The sequence below is a fragment of the Mesocricetus auratus genome, unplaced genomic scaffold (assembly GCF_017639785.1).
Source record: "Mesocricetus auratus isolate SY011 unplaced genomic scaffold, BCM_Maur_2.0 Super-Scaffold_100006, whole genome shotgun sequence".
Lineage (NCBI taxonomy): Eukaryota > Metazoa > Chordata > Mammalia > Rodentia > Cricetidae > Mesocricetus > Mesocricetus auratus.
In genome coordinates this window covers 104,581,975-104,599,247 of record NW_024429190.1, presented here as the reverse complement: position 1 = coordinate 104,599,247, position 17,273 = coordinate 104,581,975, and the positions used below count along the sequence as shown (strand labels likewise).

The following is a 17,273-nucleotide window of genomic DNA, read 5'->3' as shown; positions in this document are numbered from 1 at the left end:
ATTAAATGTCCTAGTAATTACCCCATAGTTATAATCCACCTTGAGCTCGACGTCCAGAAAATGGCTTCTTCTTTCATCCTAACCCAAATACTCTCTATTCCACAGTAACCGCACCTTGAAAATATGTTCAGATCCTATGCTTACTATTAATAAGGGCCTTAATTTTGTCAGATGTTGCAGAGATTAAAGCCTGGTTCCAGAACACACAGCTGTAGCTACTCTAGTGGTGATGCTAACTCTGTGATTCCACATTTCTCCTATGCCCCCAAACCCTTTCCCTGGTTAGGTAAGTGATAGCACCGCCTAAATTTATACTTTATAAACACCACTGTGGCCCAAATACTAGTCAAGTCCTTCCAGCCATACAAAGGAAGGCTTGCCTCTGAAGAGCGCTCCCTCCCTTCTACTACTTTGGTGCCCTGAGTCTGTTCTGCTCTGGTCACACAGGACTGAGCTGGCAAGAAGAAATGGCACACACAATACAAATATACAGAAAAGATTCTGGCTTCACAATGAACTGTATAATAAAGATTAAACCACTATGATTTCCTCAACTTGTCACCCTGATGGCAATTATTTCCAGAAGAAATTACTCTCATTTCACCTTGGCAATTGTAGCAGGAGAAATCCCAAAAGGAGACCATGGGTCCACAGCTTCCAATTTCATATTTACAGAAAATTCATGGGTTCCAATAAGTTGCTTATCCTGAAATGTATACAACAAAAAGCAAAAATATAGTGTTTTTGAATTAATGTCTAGTCTTACGTAGCTGAATATTTGTAATGGTTAATCTTCATTGTCAACCAGACTGAATTTGGAATCATCTATGTGACAGGCTTCTGCGCGTGTCTCTAGAGCATTTCCAGAGAGATTTAACTAGGTAGGAAGAACTGTGCTCTGAACTATGGTCCTGGGCTGGCTGAAAAAGCAGGAAGAGAACTGAGCCCCACGCTCATTTCTCTTCATTTGCTGACTGCATGTTTACTGTGACCAGGCATCTCAACTCCTGTCTCCAAGCCTCTCAGCCTGGTGGCCTACATCCCTTGAAACAAGGAGTCAAAATAAACTCTCATCCCTTAGGCAGCTTTTGTCACAGATGTTTCATTACAGCAACAAGAAAGGTAATTGAGTTAACTCAAATAAAATAAGCTTCTGGTAAAGTCGGTAATTTTTCTTCCTGGGAAAATCTATTCAGGACAAAAGCAACAACTCACATAAAATATTCCCCTCTACATTTGGAATACAATGGACATCTGGAAGAATTTATTTCCTAACTAGTTTTAAGGTTATGTAGTTAAGACTGGAAAAGAAGACATTCAAATGGCTTCTTTAAAATTTTGTTTGTTTTTTTGAGACAGGGTTTCTCTGTGTAGCTTTTTGGAGGTTGCCCTGCAACTCACTCTGTAGACCAGGCTGGCCTCAAACCCACAGAGATCCACCTGCCTCTGCCTCCCAAGTGCTGGGATTAAAGGCGTACGCCACACCCATCAGACACTCAGACAGCCTTAAGAGAACTGCTGGAAAACAGAGTGATCACCATCCCTCCACTCTGACCCCTCCTTCCCACACACAGGCACAGCACTCTCCTGCCTCCAACAATTAGTGTTCATTCTTTACCTCCCCCAATTGCCATTCTTTACTATAAAGAGAAAACTGTATTTATCGTGAGTTTCTGTTTTTACCTTAAACAAGTAAGAGGGTAATGGCTCTTCCTCCTCCTCTCTTACTCTGGCCAAAATCTCTTGCCAGTCAGCTTCACCTTTCAGATGCCGGATGGCTTCAGTGAAACAAAACAGCATGTTTAGAGGAGAAAGCCTATAGACGTCCTAAGTCCTTAAAGCACTCACATAAGCACAAGTCCTTTCTGCTACACTAGGAAAAGATTCAGGCTTGCTCCCCCACCACAGCCAGGGTTCTCTGTGTAGTCCTGGCTGTCCCGGCACTTGCTCTGTAGACCAGGCTGAGATCCGCCTGCCCCTGCCTCCTGAGTGCTGGGATTAAAGGCAGACACCACAATGTCTGTTTTGTTTTTGTTTTGTTTTTTTTGGGGGGGTAGGGTGGGGTTCAAGCCCACCTTCATACAAAAGAACTTATACCCTAATCTTGGCACTGAACTCTATTTAGGAGACCAGAAAATTAAAGTTTGTAAAATGTCTACAGTAAGAGTAGACATAACGCTGCAGCACATGAGATAATGCAATGGACACCTAACCTGGGCTACAGAGTAACAAATGCAAGAAAGGGCGAAACACTGGTTAGGGAAAAGTCTGAGGTATAATCAGTGATGTCCGCTAAACTACAAGTGTAATAACAAAATCAAAGAGAAATATACACTTAATGGAACTACTCTGTATAAATATGAAATACTTTTTATGCGAATTAAGAAAGGTTTTCATGGGCTGGAGAGATGGCTCAGCGGTTAAGAGCACTGCTTGCTCTTTCAAAGGTCCTGAGTTCAAATTCCAGCAACCACATGGTGGCTCACAACCATCTATAATGAAATCTGGTTCCCTCTTCTGGCATGCAGACATACATGCAAGCAGAATACCGTGTATGTAATAAATAAATAATTAAAAAAAGAAAGGTTTTCATAACATGTAGAGTATGTTTTCAGTCTCACAAATATTAATAGCAAAACAATAATACAAGTTTATAGAAAAGTGCTGTTGCTCTTTACCTAATGGGGGCTGGAGTGCATACCCTTGCTGAGCAGCCCAACCAATGTGATGAAGAAACGGATCTAAGTAATACAACCAGTGGTCAAAACTGTCAGAACTCTCAAGTCCTTCATAACGCAGCTTCAGCCGTCCCCCAATGTTCTCCACAACAGTAACAATCCAAGTGCTTAGAGAGTCCCGAAAAGCCTGGCACTCTAGTCTGGATCCCGGGGCGATAAGATCTAAAGGGTTCCTTCCATTACGGAGCTGTAGGTGAAAAATGTGAAATTAGAGGGTTAATACTTCTTTTTAAAAGTGAGTTCTAGATTTTCCCAAACGATAGTCTTCATATTATTTCCCTCATCCCACAACAGTGCATTAAGTTACACTGTCTCCAGACAGCCTCCCACAATGCCACTTTCGGGTGATATGAAAATGTTTACCATGAAGAAAACCTTCCCTATAAGACAATAAAACTATTTTAACAAACATCTCTAAATTATCATTTTATTTAATATAATTTTAAAAATAGAATCTTGTCTCTGATTATGAAAGCAAATGTGATCATCATTAAACAGAAAAGTCAAACATGCCTACCCTCTTCTATAAAGATCTAAAAAGACCACAGAGAACAGTTGGTATAGACACTATTCACAGTCAATATCTACTTTTGCTTTTCTTTGCATTGGTTTTTTTTCTCTTTTCCAAATATATACTGTTTTTCACTTATTAAATCACAGGTATCTTTTTATTAGAGAAGATGTCAGCTTCCCCTACCTTTTCAAGCGTTCTTAGTATTTTTGCATTTAAGTGAGCAACAATGCATCCACTTCTGATGAGCTTTTACTTGTCTGATTTTTCTTACCCATTCCACATGTTCTTATGATCACAGTAAGAACTTTTGGTTACAGTGAAAGGAAGGAACAATTTATCTAATTTTTTTTTTTACTAAGAAAAATAAGAAGCTTCATGACAAGTAGAGCTTTTGTAGAGGACATGAGTCTGATTTCCAGTATCCATGTCAAGTGGCTCAAAACTCCACACATACTCATGTGTACAAACCATATACATGAAATACACAAATATACATCACTAAAAATAAAATTAAAAGCTAGGCTTGGTGGTACACATCTTTACTACTAGAATTCAGGAAGCAGAGGAAGATTTTTTTTTTTGAGTTCAAGGTCAGTCTGGTCTACATAGGGAATATGAGGTTAGACAGGGCTACTGAGTGACTCTGACTCTCTTTCTCTCTCTCTCAGACCCCACCCCACACACACCATGAAAATTAAAAGAGGTGGGCAGTGGTGGCAAACACCTTTAATCCCAGCACTCAGAAGGCAGAGCCAGGATCTCCTGAGGTCGAGGCCAGCCTGGTCTACAAGAGTGAGTTCCAGGACAGCCAGGGCTACACAGAGAAGCGCTATCTTAAAAATACCAAAAAAAAAAAAAAATTTACTATCTAGATATGTATTAAAAACTACAATAAAGAATAGAGGGGCTTCACAGAGATGACTCAGGGTTAAGATCACTGGCTGCTCTTCCAGAGGACCTGGTTCAATTCCCAGCACCTATGTGGCAGCTCAGAGCCATCAGGGAAATCAACACCTTTACACAATCAAAACACCAACACACGTTAAAACTAACTAAATAAATAAAGCCATGTACGGTGGTGCACTCCTTTAATCCCAGCACTTGAGAGGCAGAGACAGTGGATCTCTGTGAGTTCCAGGCCAACCTGGTCTACATAGCAAGTTCCAGGACATCCAGAGCTGTTACACACAGAAACCTTGTCTCCAAAAAAAAAAAAAAAAAAAGGAAAGAAGGAATCCAGAGTCGATACCCAGCACCCATGTATAGTTGGGTGTGAAGGAAGTATATAATCCCAGCACAGGGAAGACAGCTAGGGGTATCCTGAAAGGCTTACTGGATAGTCAACCTAGCCAAATGGTGAACTCCAGGACAAGAGAGAAACTCTGTCTCAAGAAATAAAGTGGAGAGCAACTGATGAGGACACCAGTGTCAGCCTCTGACCTGCACATGCACTCCATACGCATATAAACACGCACACACAAACAGAAAAGACTGGAGGAAACTTCATTCATTCAAGTCTCAGGACATAAAAGTGGGGAGGGGATAAACAACAAAAGCATTAGAGAGCTCATCCCAAAGCCATCACCTAACCCTGCCTCTAACCTCCACAGTCTCGGGTGTCCTAAAGATTTGCCTGTCTCTGCCTTCTGAGTGCTGGAACCTCCCAGGCTACTCAACTATTCTTAATATTCACTGTAACATTTGTTCCTAGTGTAAACTGCTGTGTGAAGCTTTCATGTTTAGGTGTATAAAAGAACAGACAAACAAATGAAGGGCTGCACTAATAGCTGTAAGTTTTAAGATGGCAGAATCATGATCACTGCAGGACAGGATATTTTATCTGCTCAATGTTCACAGCCTCATGCATGCATCCATCCATTTGAACATCCAAGTGTTCAAAGTGTGCCAGGCCCTGGGTAAAGATAACAAAATTAATCTGAGTACAAAAAATGTTAAAGTTGTTTGAAACGGTGTTCACAAATGGGCATGGAAGCATCTATCAACAGAACCTTAAAAAGTGACTGACTGAGCAGGTTCTCAGGTACCAACAAGCCATCAGAGTGCAAGTCCTGACACTGATTTAAATGCTCCAATACTTATGCTTACGACTCCAAAAACAGTGTTTCTTTTTCCTCTCAGCAGTAAATTAGCAATCAATCTTGGAACCCTTGCAAAGGTTTTCCATACTCGTTTAAGAAGCCATGATACTCACGCCCTCTAGTAGAGACACAGGAGGACCACAGGCTCCTCTCAGGGTCTGCTGTAGAAACGCACCCCAATCAGACACTTTATCTCTGATGCCTAAACAAAGGAAGAAATAATTATTGTTCACATCAGTCACAGAACACAAAGAAATGTGACATACAGAAATGGCTTAAGGGTATGTTTATCACTTAAAAGTCAGTGTATTGCTTCATTTGAGAGCTTAAAATGAGAAAACAAAAACAGTTACAAAACTTCCCTACTCTGAGTTGAGCCATGTGCTGGTTAGTTTCTGTCACCGTGATAAAACCTAGGGTCATCTGGGAAGAAACTACAATTGAGAAAATGTTTCCATTACACTGGCTTGTGGTACATTTTCTTGATTAGTGACTGATGTGGGAGGGCTCAGCCCACTGTGGGCGGTGACATCCCTGGGCAGGTGGTCCTGAGGTGTATAAGCCAGCTGAGCAAGCCACAGGGAGTAAGACAGTGCCAGTGCTCCCCCATGGCCTCTGCTTCAGTTCCTGCCTGATGACTTTAGCTTGTGTCAAGCTGACACTCAACACCAGCCAGTACATTCTGTAACATTAATGGCTTTGTTAACAATTGTGTGTGCATGATATAACTGTGAGCACTCCTGTGACCACACATAGGAGGCCAACAGAGAATGCCAGGCATCCTGCTATATCATTTCCCAACTTATTCCACTAAGATAACTTGTATTCTCTTTGCTCTACATACAACTCTTAATTAACCAGAGAGAAATGTCTCACTTTGGCTTCTATTGCTATTTTTTAAATAGACCAGCTAGCTAGCAAGCCATAGGGATTCACCCACGTCTGCTTTCCATTGTGCTGTGGCTACAAGCACATGTGGCCATGTCCAGCTTTTATGGGGGTACTGGACTCTGAACTCAGGTCCCTCAAGTTTGTACAGCAAGCACTCTTACCCACTGTGACATCTTCAGTCCCCAACAGCTTTCAACAGATACACTGGTTCATTGGAGGCTAAAAATAGCGAAATTCTATCATTTCCTGTTCATCAATTAATCAAAATATTTCTATAAAGAGAAACTTGTGTTTATAAACCATTTGATGGGCCAGGAGTTAGTGGCACATGCCTTTAATCCCAGCACTCGGGAGGCAGAGGCAGGCGGATCTCTGTGAATTTGAGGCCATCCTGGTCTATAGAGCAAGTGCCAGGACAGCCTCCAAAACTACACAGAGAAACCCTGTCTCGAAAAACCAAAATAAATAAATAAAATAATGGGTTGATGCCCTGGCATCTTCCAAAGGCCACCAATGAACTTTTCGTTTACAAATTTTACTATGAAGTCCTAAACAAATGCATGTTCACAGTCACTGAAACTATTGTCCTTATTAATGCTCAAATTGTCTCTTTAATCAAAGGATGTCTCTTCAAGTTGGGTCTTGAGTCTTTTTGATATGACAGTGTAGTAAGATATTTCTGACTCATTTGTCATTTCCTGACCTGAACCAGATCCCCTACTACTTCTCTAAGGAACTCCAATTTGTTTCAATAAAAATAGTATTTAAAGTCAGATTTGGTAGCTCACAAATGTAATTCCAGAAACCGAGAGTTAGAGACAGAAGGACTAAGAATTTAAGATGCACCCAGCTGGTGGTGGCACACACCTTTACTCATAGCACTCAGCAGGCAGAGGCAGGCGGATCTCTTGAGTCTGAGGCCAGCCTGGTCTACAGAGTCAGAGCTACACAGAGAAACCCTGTCTCATAAATCAGAAACACACACACACACACACACACACACACACACACACACACACACACACACACACAGAGTGAGTTTTAGGCCATCCTGTGTCAAACAATAACAGATGGTATTTGGAGATCCTAAGTCAGGTGTTGTGGGGACCACTGCCACTGCCACTGCCACTGGGTTGTTTCTAGGCCTTCTCAGTGTCTACAAATGAATCTCATTTGCTGCTGCTGCTGCTGCTGTACTTTCTATGTGGGGGGGGGGGGTCAAGATCATGACAGGGGAACCCACAGAGACAGCTGACCGGAGTTCCTGGGAGCTCATGGACTACAGACTGACCGCTGGGGAGCCTGCATGAGACCAACCTAGGCTCTCTGCATGTGGGTGACAGCTGTGCAGCTTGGTCCGTTTGTGGGGCCCCTGGCAGTGGGACCAGGATCTGTCCCTGGTACATCCCTATGGTGGGATGCCTTATTCAGCCTTGAATCAGGGGAAGGGGCTTGGTCCTGCCTCAACCTGATGTGGCAGGCTTTGGTGACTCCCATGGGAGGACTTACCCTTTCTGAGCAGTGGATGTAGGGAGTGGAGGGGGAACATCACAGACAGGAGATTGGGAGAGGGAGCAGGAGGTGAGGAAGATGGGGAAACTAGAGTTGGTTATGTAAAATAAATAAAAATATTTAACAAAAAATTGCATACATGTTAGTAGGTACTTTTTCTCTTGTTTTTTATTCCTCTGTTTATTTGTAATCTAGAAGAAAAATTTGCTTTGGGGACTTAGTTTTATCTCTAGTGTTCTCTGATACCTTGTATTAATTAAGGAAATGTTTAGAAATTTTAGAAAATATTTATAATTCACTAATTGACAGGATATGAAAATATAGCTGAAAGATCTTTATTGTTTGTGATTATATGAAATGTTGCACAAACATTAATGGAGGTCTATTCAAAATGAAAATAAAATATAAGATCATGCACATATGTAGCCTCTTCTACATAGATTATATCCCACCCCCCTCAAGCCAAAGACCCTAGGTTTCAATTTGACATTATCATTTTGTTTTATTTCAAAATACACAAATAACTATTTCAAGTATCATCAGTTCTACAACCAACATAATGATCACTGAAAACAAAAGGTTCTTGTTATGGCCCCTAAAATACACTTCTATTAAGAATGGACATGTAAATCATTCTGTGGCCACCCCTCAAGCTCTATCTACACACAGAAATTTTATTTTGCTTCATAAAAGTTGCTTTTTAAATTTTAATTTTGGTACATAGTTACATTCAGAAAATCTATCATCTTCATTGTATTCCTTTCAGGTAACTTTTCTATTGATGCTTTTTATTTCTAAGAAAACAAATACAGTTCACAAACACATTCATATGCTTTCATTCTCTGCTAGTGTATTTCCATTGTCTTACTTTCTGTTTTTCTTTAACATTTAAATTTTATATAGCGTGTGTGTGTGTGTGTGTGTTGGTAAGGAATCACCCTCATCATCTTTCACATTATTAAATGAGGCAAAGTCTCTCAATCTAATTCACAGCTGGTCAATAGGGCTAGTCTTGCTAGCCAGCTTATTCTACGGATCCCGTCTCTGCCTTCCAAGGCTTGAATTACAGGCAGATGGCCATGTACACCTGACATTTATATGGGTCCTGGAAATACAAATTCCACTTTTCATGATTGAGCTGCAAGCGCCTAATCATTAAACATAACCCCCCCGCCTTAAATATATGTGTGTGCACATATATGCATACACACACATATACACACACCCCTCAACATATTCTGAGTAGTCTGAGTTGGTAGGCCAAAAGGCAGGTCACTCCTTGACTATATTATATATACAAAAGATGATTCTCCTTATTGCTGATTGTACCATTCAGCATAAAATACCCTTTTTATCCTACTGTTTTCTCACCTAGATTTTATGTCACATATTAAGACTGAAATGCCTGGCTTGTCTGCTTTTGCACTTGTCTCTACAGCTCTGCCCATCCCTTTTTATTTGTCTGACTCTTCAGAATTACTCCTGCCTGTGAGACAAATGTGAATTGTGCTTCCTAAGTCAGTATGATTTTGTTGTTTCTGTTGGAAGAGTAAGTCCATTTGTTGTACTTATTGATGCAAGCCCCCTGGTTTTGTCATAATACTACATGTTAAATCAATTACTTGTTATGTATGTCATGTTTATTATGTGATTTCTATTTGAATATATAATTTTAAGCCAATGTTTTGATATTTAGATAGGTTTGTATTCTCTACTGCTTACATTTATCTATATAATTCAATGTGTGTGGTGTGTGCACATGCGTGTGGGGCACACCCCCACAAGTGTGCATACAGATACCAGAGTACATGAGATAGCATTAAACATTTCTTTTCTTTTTTTTTTTGAAACAAGATCTCTCACCAAACCTGAAACTCTATTTTGGCCAGGCTGACTGGTTATCAAGCTCACAGGACCTGCTTGTCTCTGCCCCAAAACTCTGGAGTTACAAACCTGGTTTTAACATGGATGATTGGAATTTGAATTCAGGTCCTTTCACTTTCACAAGTAATCTTACCAGCTAAGCTGTCTCCCCCCATCCTATACAAATAGCTTAAAAGTTTTTGAGCTTTCGTACAAAGTCTTATTATATACCCCAAACTGGTCGCACTTTCACATCCCTCTTGCCTCTGCTAACTAGCTGTAGAGACTACAGGCATATGCTACCATATTTAGCTCACAATACTTTTATACAATAATATTAGACCTTTCTAGTTGGGGACTAGCTTCTTATGTTGTGAAATAAATAAATAAATAAATAAATGTGTTAAAGTATGTAAAGATGTGTGCATTTGTGTTGCAAATTGTTTAACTGTGTAAAGATGTGTTGCATGTGTTTATGCTGCATTTGTTTAACTGTTGTTTTTTGATATTCTGCATTTGTTTAAGTGTGTAAAGATGTGTGGCTTTTGTTTTATGCTGCATTTATTTAACTATGTAAAGATGTGTTGCTGTTCACATTGCCTGCCTAAGGCACCTGATGGGTCTAACAAAAAGCTGAATGGCCAATAGCCAGGCAGAGGAGGGACAGGCAGAGTTGGGAGGCAGAGAGAAAAGGGGGGGCAGCCAGCCAGACACGAAGGAAGCAGGAAAGCAGGATGGACAGTGCGTAGATGAGGTAAATGAGCCTCGGGGCAGCACACAGACTATTAGAAATGGGCTAATTTAAGCTAATGAAAAAAAGTTAGCTAGAAACAAGCCTAAGCTAAGAGCTGAGCTTTCATAATTAAGCCATGTCATGATTTGGGGGCTTTCTATTCAAGAAAGTCTGCTGCATATTTATTTCCTTTTTCTCTCTAAACAGCATTGAACTTGGATATGTTTAAACTCTGTTTTTTCTTCTCTCTTTCAATATCTCAGGTAATACTCTTTTACTTCCAGTCGACAACTTAAAAGTAACTGATGAACTACATGGGAGTAAAGAGGGAAAGAGAGAGACAGTGCGGCAGGGAAGAGCTCTCACTACTGTTGCAGAGGACCTCAGCATGGTTCTTAGCACCACACAGTGGCTCATCACTCACAACTCCAGTCCCACGGCAACCCCCAACGCCTTCTTCTAACCTATGAGGGTGCCAGGGACACACATGGTACAGAGTCATACTTACAGACAAAAACACTCATGCACATAAACATATCAAAAAATATAAATAAACCTCAAAATACTGAGTTCAATACCACTATACACACGCTCTCGTCCTCTGCTCCTATTTGGTTTTTAGCAGTGATATTCTGCCTACATTGTATTCTTACCAGGAGTCTCTTTGTAATAATAAAAATCATTCATTTGGTTTTCTGAACCTCATTGTTTTTGGGGAGGACGACAGTTTTAAGACAGGGTTTCTCTGTGTAGCTCTGGCTGTGCTGGAACTCACTGTGTAGACCAGGCTGGCCTAGAACTCAGATCTGCTTGCCTTTTCCTCCCAAGTTCTGGGGTTAAAGGTGTGGAACCCCCACTGTATGGCCTGAACATCATTGTTTGGCAGACTCTTATGAAAGACTCCTGGGAACAATATTCCTCAAATGTTTTCTACTTTCCTATCGGTCTGTATAGGGTTGTTTTTTGTTTTGTTTTGGCCAGAAGTCCATCTTGGATAGCTATAAAATTCTCTCATGCTCTTTCACTGAATGTATTACTCAAGTGATGAAAGTTAGCAGCAGCCACAGCAATACAAGACAGATCAGAAACATGGGTCTGTGACAGAGTTCACACTAAATGGAAAGAATTTCTTCATTTGTCCTACAAAAAGCACACAATCTCAATCAGGGGAAGCATAAGCCAGACCCAAATCCAGAGAGATCCCACACAGTACTTTTCAAAAATGTCAAAATAAAGAAAGACTAAGAAAGCTAAAGAGATACAACAGCGAAATGTCAGCTAATCCTGGCCTGGCTCCTAGACCAGAAACAGAAATAGAGAATTGCAAATATTCCTGAAACTAGAACACAGTGAGCACTATTGGAAAAATCTAGCCTATCTATATCCTCCAAGATATGTCTCTGCTCTGGCAGTTCAGAGTTCAAGGTGATCCATGGCAACATAACAAATTCAAGGCAAACTAGAGCTACCTACATGAGACAATGTCTCAAAAATAAATAATAAAACAGAGGCTGGAGAGATGGCTCAGCAGTTCTCTCCCAGAAGACCCAGGTTCAATTCCCAGCACTCACATGGCTGCTCACAACAAGCTATAACTCCAATCCCAGGGGATCTGACCCCCTTTTAGGGTCTCCTCTGATTACAGTAGAACAAGGGTCCTGGTTCCACTCAGATGCGCTGGCCTCTGAGGAAGCCTTAGTCACAGGAAGACCCAGAAAGACTAGGCCTTGGGGCACAACCCTCAACAGAGCAGAGACACACAGGTCAGTGGGGAACCATGAGAGTCGTGGCCAAATGAAAAACTGGTAACATGCCTATAAGCCCAGCTACTTAGGGAGGAGAGGCAGGAAGATAGCAAGTCGAAGGCCAGCCTGGGCTACAAAGTGAAAGAAAGCATCGCTTAGCTATATCCTGTCTCAAGACAAAAACAAAGCAAAACAACAAAAAAAAAAAAAAACACATTAATTGGGGGTAGGGAGGAGCTGGAGAGATGGCTCAGCAGTTAAGAGTACTGGCTGTTCTTTTAGAAGACCTGAGTTTGATTCGCAACACTTACATGGCAGCTCCAAATTGTAACTCCAATTCCAAGAGACCTGACACCACCTTCTGGCTTCAGTGGGAGCCCCTATGTACATGCACGCGCGTGCGCACACACACGTATACACACACACAGTAAAAGAACCAAAAAGAAAAAAACTAAAGTGTTAAGATAAATTACAGGTAATATGATTTCAGTTTAAAAACAGGTACATTACTCCTTATAAAATTTTTCATCAAAAATGTTTGCCTAAGCTGGGTGGTGATGTGGTATGTCTTTAATGCCAGCACTTGGGAAACAGAGGCAGGCAAATCTCAGTGAGTTCAAGGACAGCCAGGATATTACACAGAGAAACCCTGTCTTGAAGAACAAAAAACAAACAAAAAGAGCCTAAAAAGCTGTGTAAATCTATGTAGGAGTAGCCTGACAAGCCTCAAGGCTGTGACCAATCTAAACTTTCTTACAGCGATTCCCATCACACTCTGAAAGGAAGTGTTCTACTACCTTCTGGGGCTTCAAGGGTCTTCCTATTCTGCTGACACCAGCCAATGGGGTAGAGGCCAGCCTTTCTGATGTCACACCAGAAGTCCGCTTTCCGATCCTCCCCATAGCCTTCATAACGCAGCAGGAGCAACTGCTCACAGGCAGTGATGACAGTGGCAACCCAGTAGGTTTCAGGGTCTTTTTTCACAGCTACCTCCAGCTTCATCCCAGGAGCAAACCCATTTTGCAGACGTATGTCCACCTGAAGAAACAAATGTTATTAAGCACCAGGCAAACAAATTACATGAGTGGTTCTCTGTCCAAATTATTTCTTAAGATCTGACATTTCTGAAGTACTAAATGCCAATAAAATCTTCTCAAAGGAAACCCGAGAAATTCCAATTCTAACTCATAACAGTGATCTAAACAAAACAGAAGTAGCTACAGGACTTTGTCCCACAAAACAGTGATGGAACTAGATATTTTCAATGTGGTCTATATGATTATAGAAAGTATCTTCTAGAAAGCATATATATATTACTCAACATTCATATTTTCATATCCTTCAACATGTCTCCAAAAGTGATCTCTACATCACTCAACAACAACAAAAATTTTTAGGAAACCTTAACAGGGAAATGGAAAAAAAGGCATAAATAAATCAGCAGTGTTAGTAATATTATATACAATATGCAGGAAGCCATACTTCCTCTGTCAAAGTCCACACTTCTGTCAGCTATTATAATAAAGTGTTCCAATTTAGATGACAAGCTACATGGTGACAAAGGTATGGATTAACAATTCTTAAGTACAATAAAATAAGTACTTAAACACACTGTAGACAATGACAATCATTGTGGGAGAAGTCACAGACATGCTGGTGCACAAGGGAGGCAGGGGCAGACGGATCTCTGAAAGTTCAAGGCCAGCCTGGTCGACAGAGCGAGTCCCAGGACAGCTAGGGCTGTTAAACAGAGAATGATAACTGATAGGAAAGCTGTATAGATGTGGACATTAAGTACATGTATATTTCTTAACAGATCTAGAAGTAAACAAATTGGGTGCCCAAATCTTGGTTTTTAACATATCTCCCAATAAACAAGAACAAGCGATCATGGAGAAACTATGGGTTACAATTCTGGAAAACTAAAAATAAAGTAGGAGCCTGAAATGTCTTGTGATGGCAAACAGAAATAATCAAAAAAGCATGGGAGCATGTTAAAAGGAAGCAAAAGATAGCTGCAAGGCTCTCCCAATGGTCACAGTTGCAAACCAGATGATATAGAAAAAACTGATGGAAAAATATGGGCAGGTGGCTCCCAACTACAGTTCCAGGCAGAGGACCATGAGCTCCAGGCAAAAACATATCTAAAAAAACAAACAGAAAATGGGAGAAAAACAACTGTCATCAGACAAACATCATATAAATAAGCACAGCAAGCAAGACTCATTCAGGGGCTGGAGAGATGGCTCCGCAGTTAAGAGCAGTGACTACTCTTCTAGAGGACCGGGGTTCAATTCCCAGCACCCACATGGTGGCTCACAACTGTCTATAACTCTAGTTCTAGGGGACCTGACACTCTCACACAGACGTACATGCAGGCAAAACACGAAATGCACATAAAGAAAAATAAATTTTAAAAAGAATTATTCATAGATGCTAAAACTACTATGATGAAAAACAGTATTTGCAGAATCTCAAAGGATCATGCTATGAGCCTCTAATCCACTGTAAAAGACAAAACAGTAACAATACAATGAAGAAAACTGGCAATACCACTTTAAATTTATCAAAATTAATACAGCTCCTAAAACATCAATATTCCAATTGCATACACTTGCCTGACACCATACAACAAAAGGACTTTATTTCCTTTGGCATGCTTGACATATCTGTATATACTCAGTTTAATCATGAAGCAGGGAAATCCAAATTGAGAAATACTACACAAAATAACTGACATATAATATATATTCTTTAAAAGAGTCAAGTTAGCCGGGCGGTGGTGGCGCACGCCTTTAATCCCAGCACTCGGGATGCAGAGGCAGTCGATCTTTGTGAGTTCGAGGCCGGGCTGGTCCGACAGCCTCCAAAACAATACAGAGAAACTCTGCCTCATAAAAAAAAAAAAAAAAAAACTCAAGAATTTTGGACATCGGCAGAAGAGAGTTCAAGACAGCCTAATACTAACTCTGTCATTTGTTACTTGTAACCACTCATAAAAGATCAAACAAGGCAAAAAGAAATACAAAAATGTATAGTTTGAGGAGAAAATTTAATATTGGAGTCATGGTTTGTGCTGAAAGAAACAGGAGAAATGGAATAAAGGGAGAGGTGTCCTCAGGGCAAGCACCTCATCCAGCTAACCCTGAAATTAGTGAAAATCAAAGGCCTAAGGCAGCAGCTCTCAACCTGTGGATCACAACCTTTTGGGGGTTAAACAATCCTCCCACAGGGGTCGCATATCAGCTATCCTACATATCAGACATTTATATTACGAGTCATTACACTTATGAAGCAGCAGCAAAAATAACCTTATGGCTGGGGGTCACCACAACATGAGGAACTGAATTATAGGGTTGCAGCATTTAGAAGGTTGAGAACCACTGGCCTAAGAACTTATCTATTCCTAAAAGTCAACTGCAAATTAAAGTTTATGAAAATGTAACTCAAGAAGGGGCCAAGGGGTCAGGTTCTATCCCAAGGGGCAGCAGAACTTAGAAGCATCTGCCACATAGTTCTAGCTTTAGAGTCAAGAAGGATAGAGGAGTAAAGAGGTCATGGAAACACCATCCCCAGAGATTAAGTAAAGCCACTGAGGTCAGGTGTATGACAGGCCCAGAGAGAACACTGCCATGAAAGTGAAGCCTATGTTGGAGAGCCTAAGAAGCGGAAGACGCCAGAACCATGAACTATCTTCCAAGGAGAACTACAGAGAGTGAAGCCAGCCCAAGAGAGGGGTGTCGAGTCAGCAAAGCTGGACGGGCAGAGCCATCTAGGTCCTTTAACATCCGACACAGAACTACAGGGTCTGGAATTTGCCCTACTAGGTTTTGGTCTTGTATTTGGCTCAGTATTTCCTCCCTGCACCCTTTCCTCCCTTTTAGAATGGTACTGTGTATGTATATTCCTTGTCATTGTACAGTACAAGTATATAATTTGCTTTTTCATTTATTGGAACTTACAAATTAAGAGACTGATTTGGACTCAGAAGAGACTCTGAACTCGTAAAAAGTCTTGAGACTCAAAGCCTATGGGGACTTCTGAAGTTGGACTAAATGCATTTTGCATTATGATACGGCTATAAGCCTATGGGGGCCAGGGAGGGAAATGTGGTAGTTTGAGTGAGAATGGCCCCTAAAGGTCCACACTGGAAGTGTTTGGAAAGGATGAGGAGGTGTGGCCTTGTTGAAGAAGGTGTGTCACTGGGGATAGGGTTTAAGGTTTCAAAAGCCTACACTTTTCCCTTAAGTTAGTTCTCCCTGTCTCATGGCTGTTGTCTAAACAAAATGAGCTCTCAGCCTGACAGCCTGCTGCCCCACAAAACGCCAAGTCCCCAACAAAGTATTTCTTCTGTAAGTTGCCTTGGTCATGGTGCTTTGTCACAGCAGTAGAAAAGTAACTAAGACACAATAACTAAGATTATGAGAAAAGGGATAAGTCAGGCATGGTGGCAAACATCTTTATTCCCAGCACTAGGGGAAAACAGATTGATCTCTCTTAACTTGAGGCCACACTAGTCTATACAGCAAGTTCCAAGATAGCCAGGCTTACATAGTGAGACCTTGCCTCGAGAGAAAAAAAAATAAAAGAGGCATTGCCTACATGTTTAAACGATGCATAGGGAACTGTGGTAGAGCCTGTCTCTTCTAGATAATCCTCCCAGTTGAATTCAACTTCTTCTACACCAGGCCCAGAATCTGCAAAAGAAAACAACAAGAAGTTGTATCTCCAAGAAAACACAAGGTATATCAATAAACTTACTGTAGGACAAATTCATTGATTTACCCAAAAACATTAAGCAATTTTTGTTTTAATGGCAAGTTTCCTAAGTACACTGACTGCCAATTAAATTCAACGTAACAGTCATTTGATACATTATCTCTTGCTGGTATGGTGTTTGCATAGGAATGGATTCCACAGGCTCATATACTGGATGCTTGGTCATTAGGGAGTAGTACTACTTGGCAGGAATTAGGAGGTTAGAGTAGGTGTGGTCTTGTTGGAGGAAGTTTGTCACTGGAGATGGGCTTTGGGGCTTCAAAGGCTCAAGGCAGGCCTAGTGCCCCTCTCTCTTTTCCTGCTGCATGTCGACTGGACGTAGAACTCTCAGCTGCCTCTCTAGCACCACGTCTGCCTGCATGATGTCTTGCGTCCTAGCACGATAATAATGGACTAAAC

General features: G+C 41.0%; 1 protein-coding gene across 6 annotated transcripts in view; it reads right to left on the bottom strand.

Moving 5' to 3' along the window:
- Window positions 1–17,273, bottom strand: part of Sfmbt1 (Scm like with four mbt domains 1) — a 100,320-nt gene that overhangs the window by 32,184 nt on the left and 50,863 nt on the right. For all 6 annotated transcript variants that reach the window (XM_040747798.1, XM_040747800.1, XM_040747801.1 and 3 more), the window contains 6 exons: window positions 16,698–16,792; window positions 12,893–13,133; window positions 5,465–5,553; window positions 2,679–2,925; window positions 1,684–1,778; window positions 605–706 (listed from right to left, as the gene is read on the bottom strand). In XM_040747798.1, the coding sequence (XP_040603732.1) occupies window positions 605–706; window positions 1,684–1,778; window positions 2,679–2,925; window positions 5,465–5,553; window positions 12,893–13,133; window positions 16,698–16,792 (869 nt within the window). The remainder of the gene's footprint in view (window positions 1–604; window positions 707–1,683; window positions 1,779–2,678; window positions 2,926–5,464; window positions 5,554–12,892; window positions 13,134–16,697; window positions 16,793–17,273) is intronic.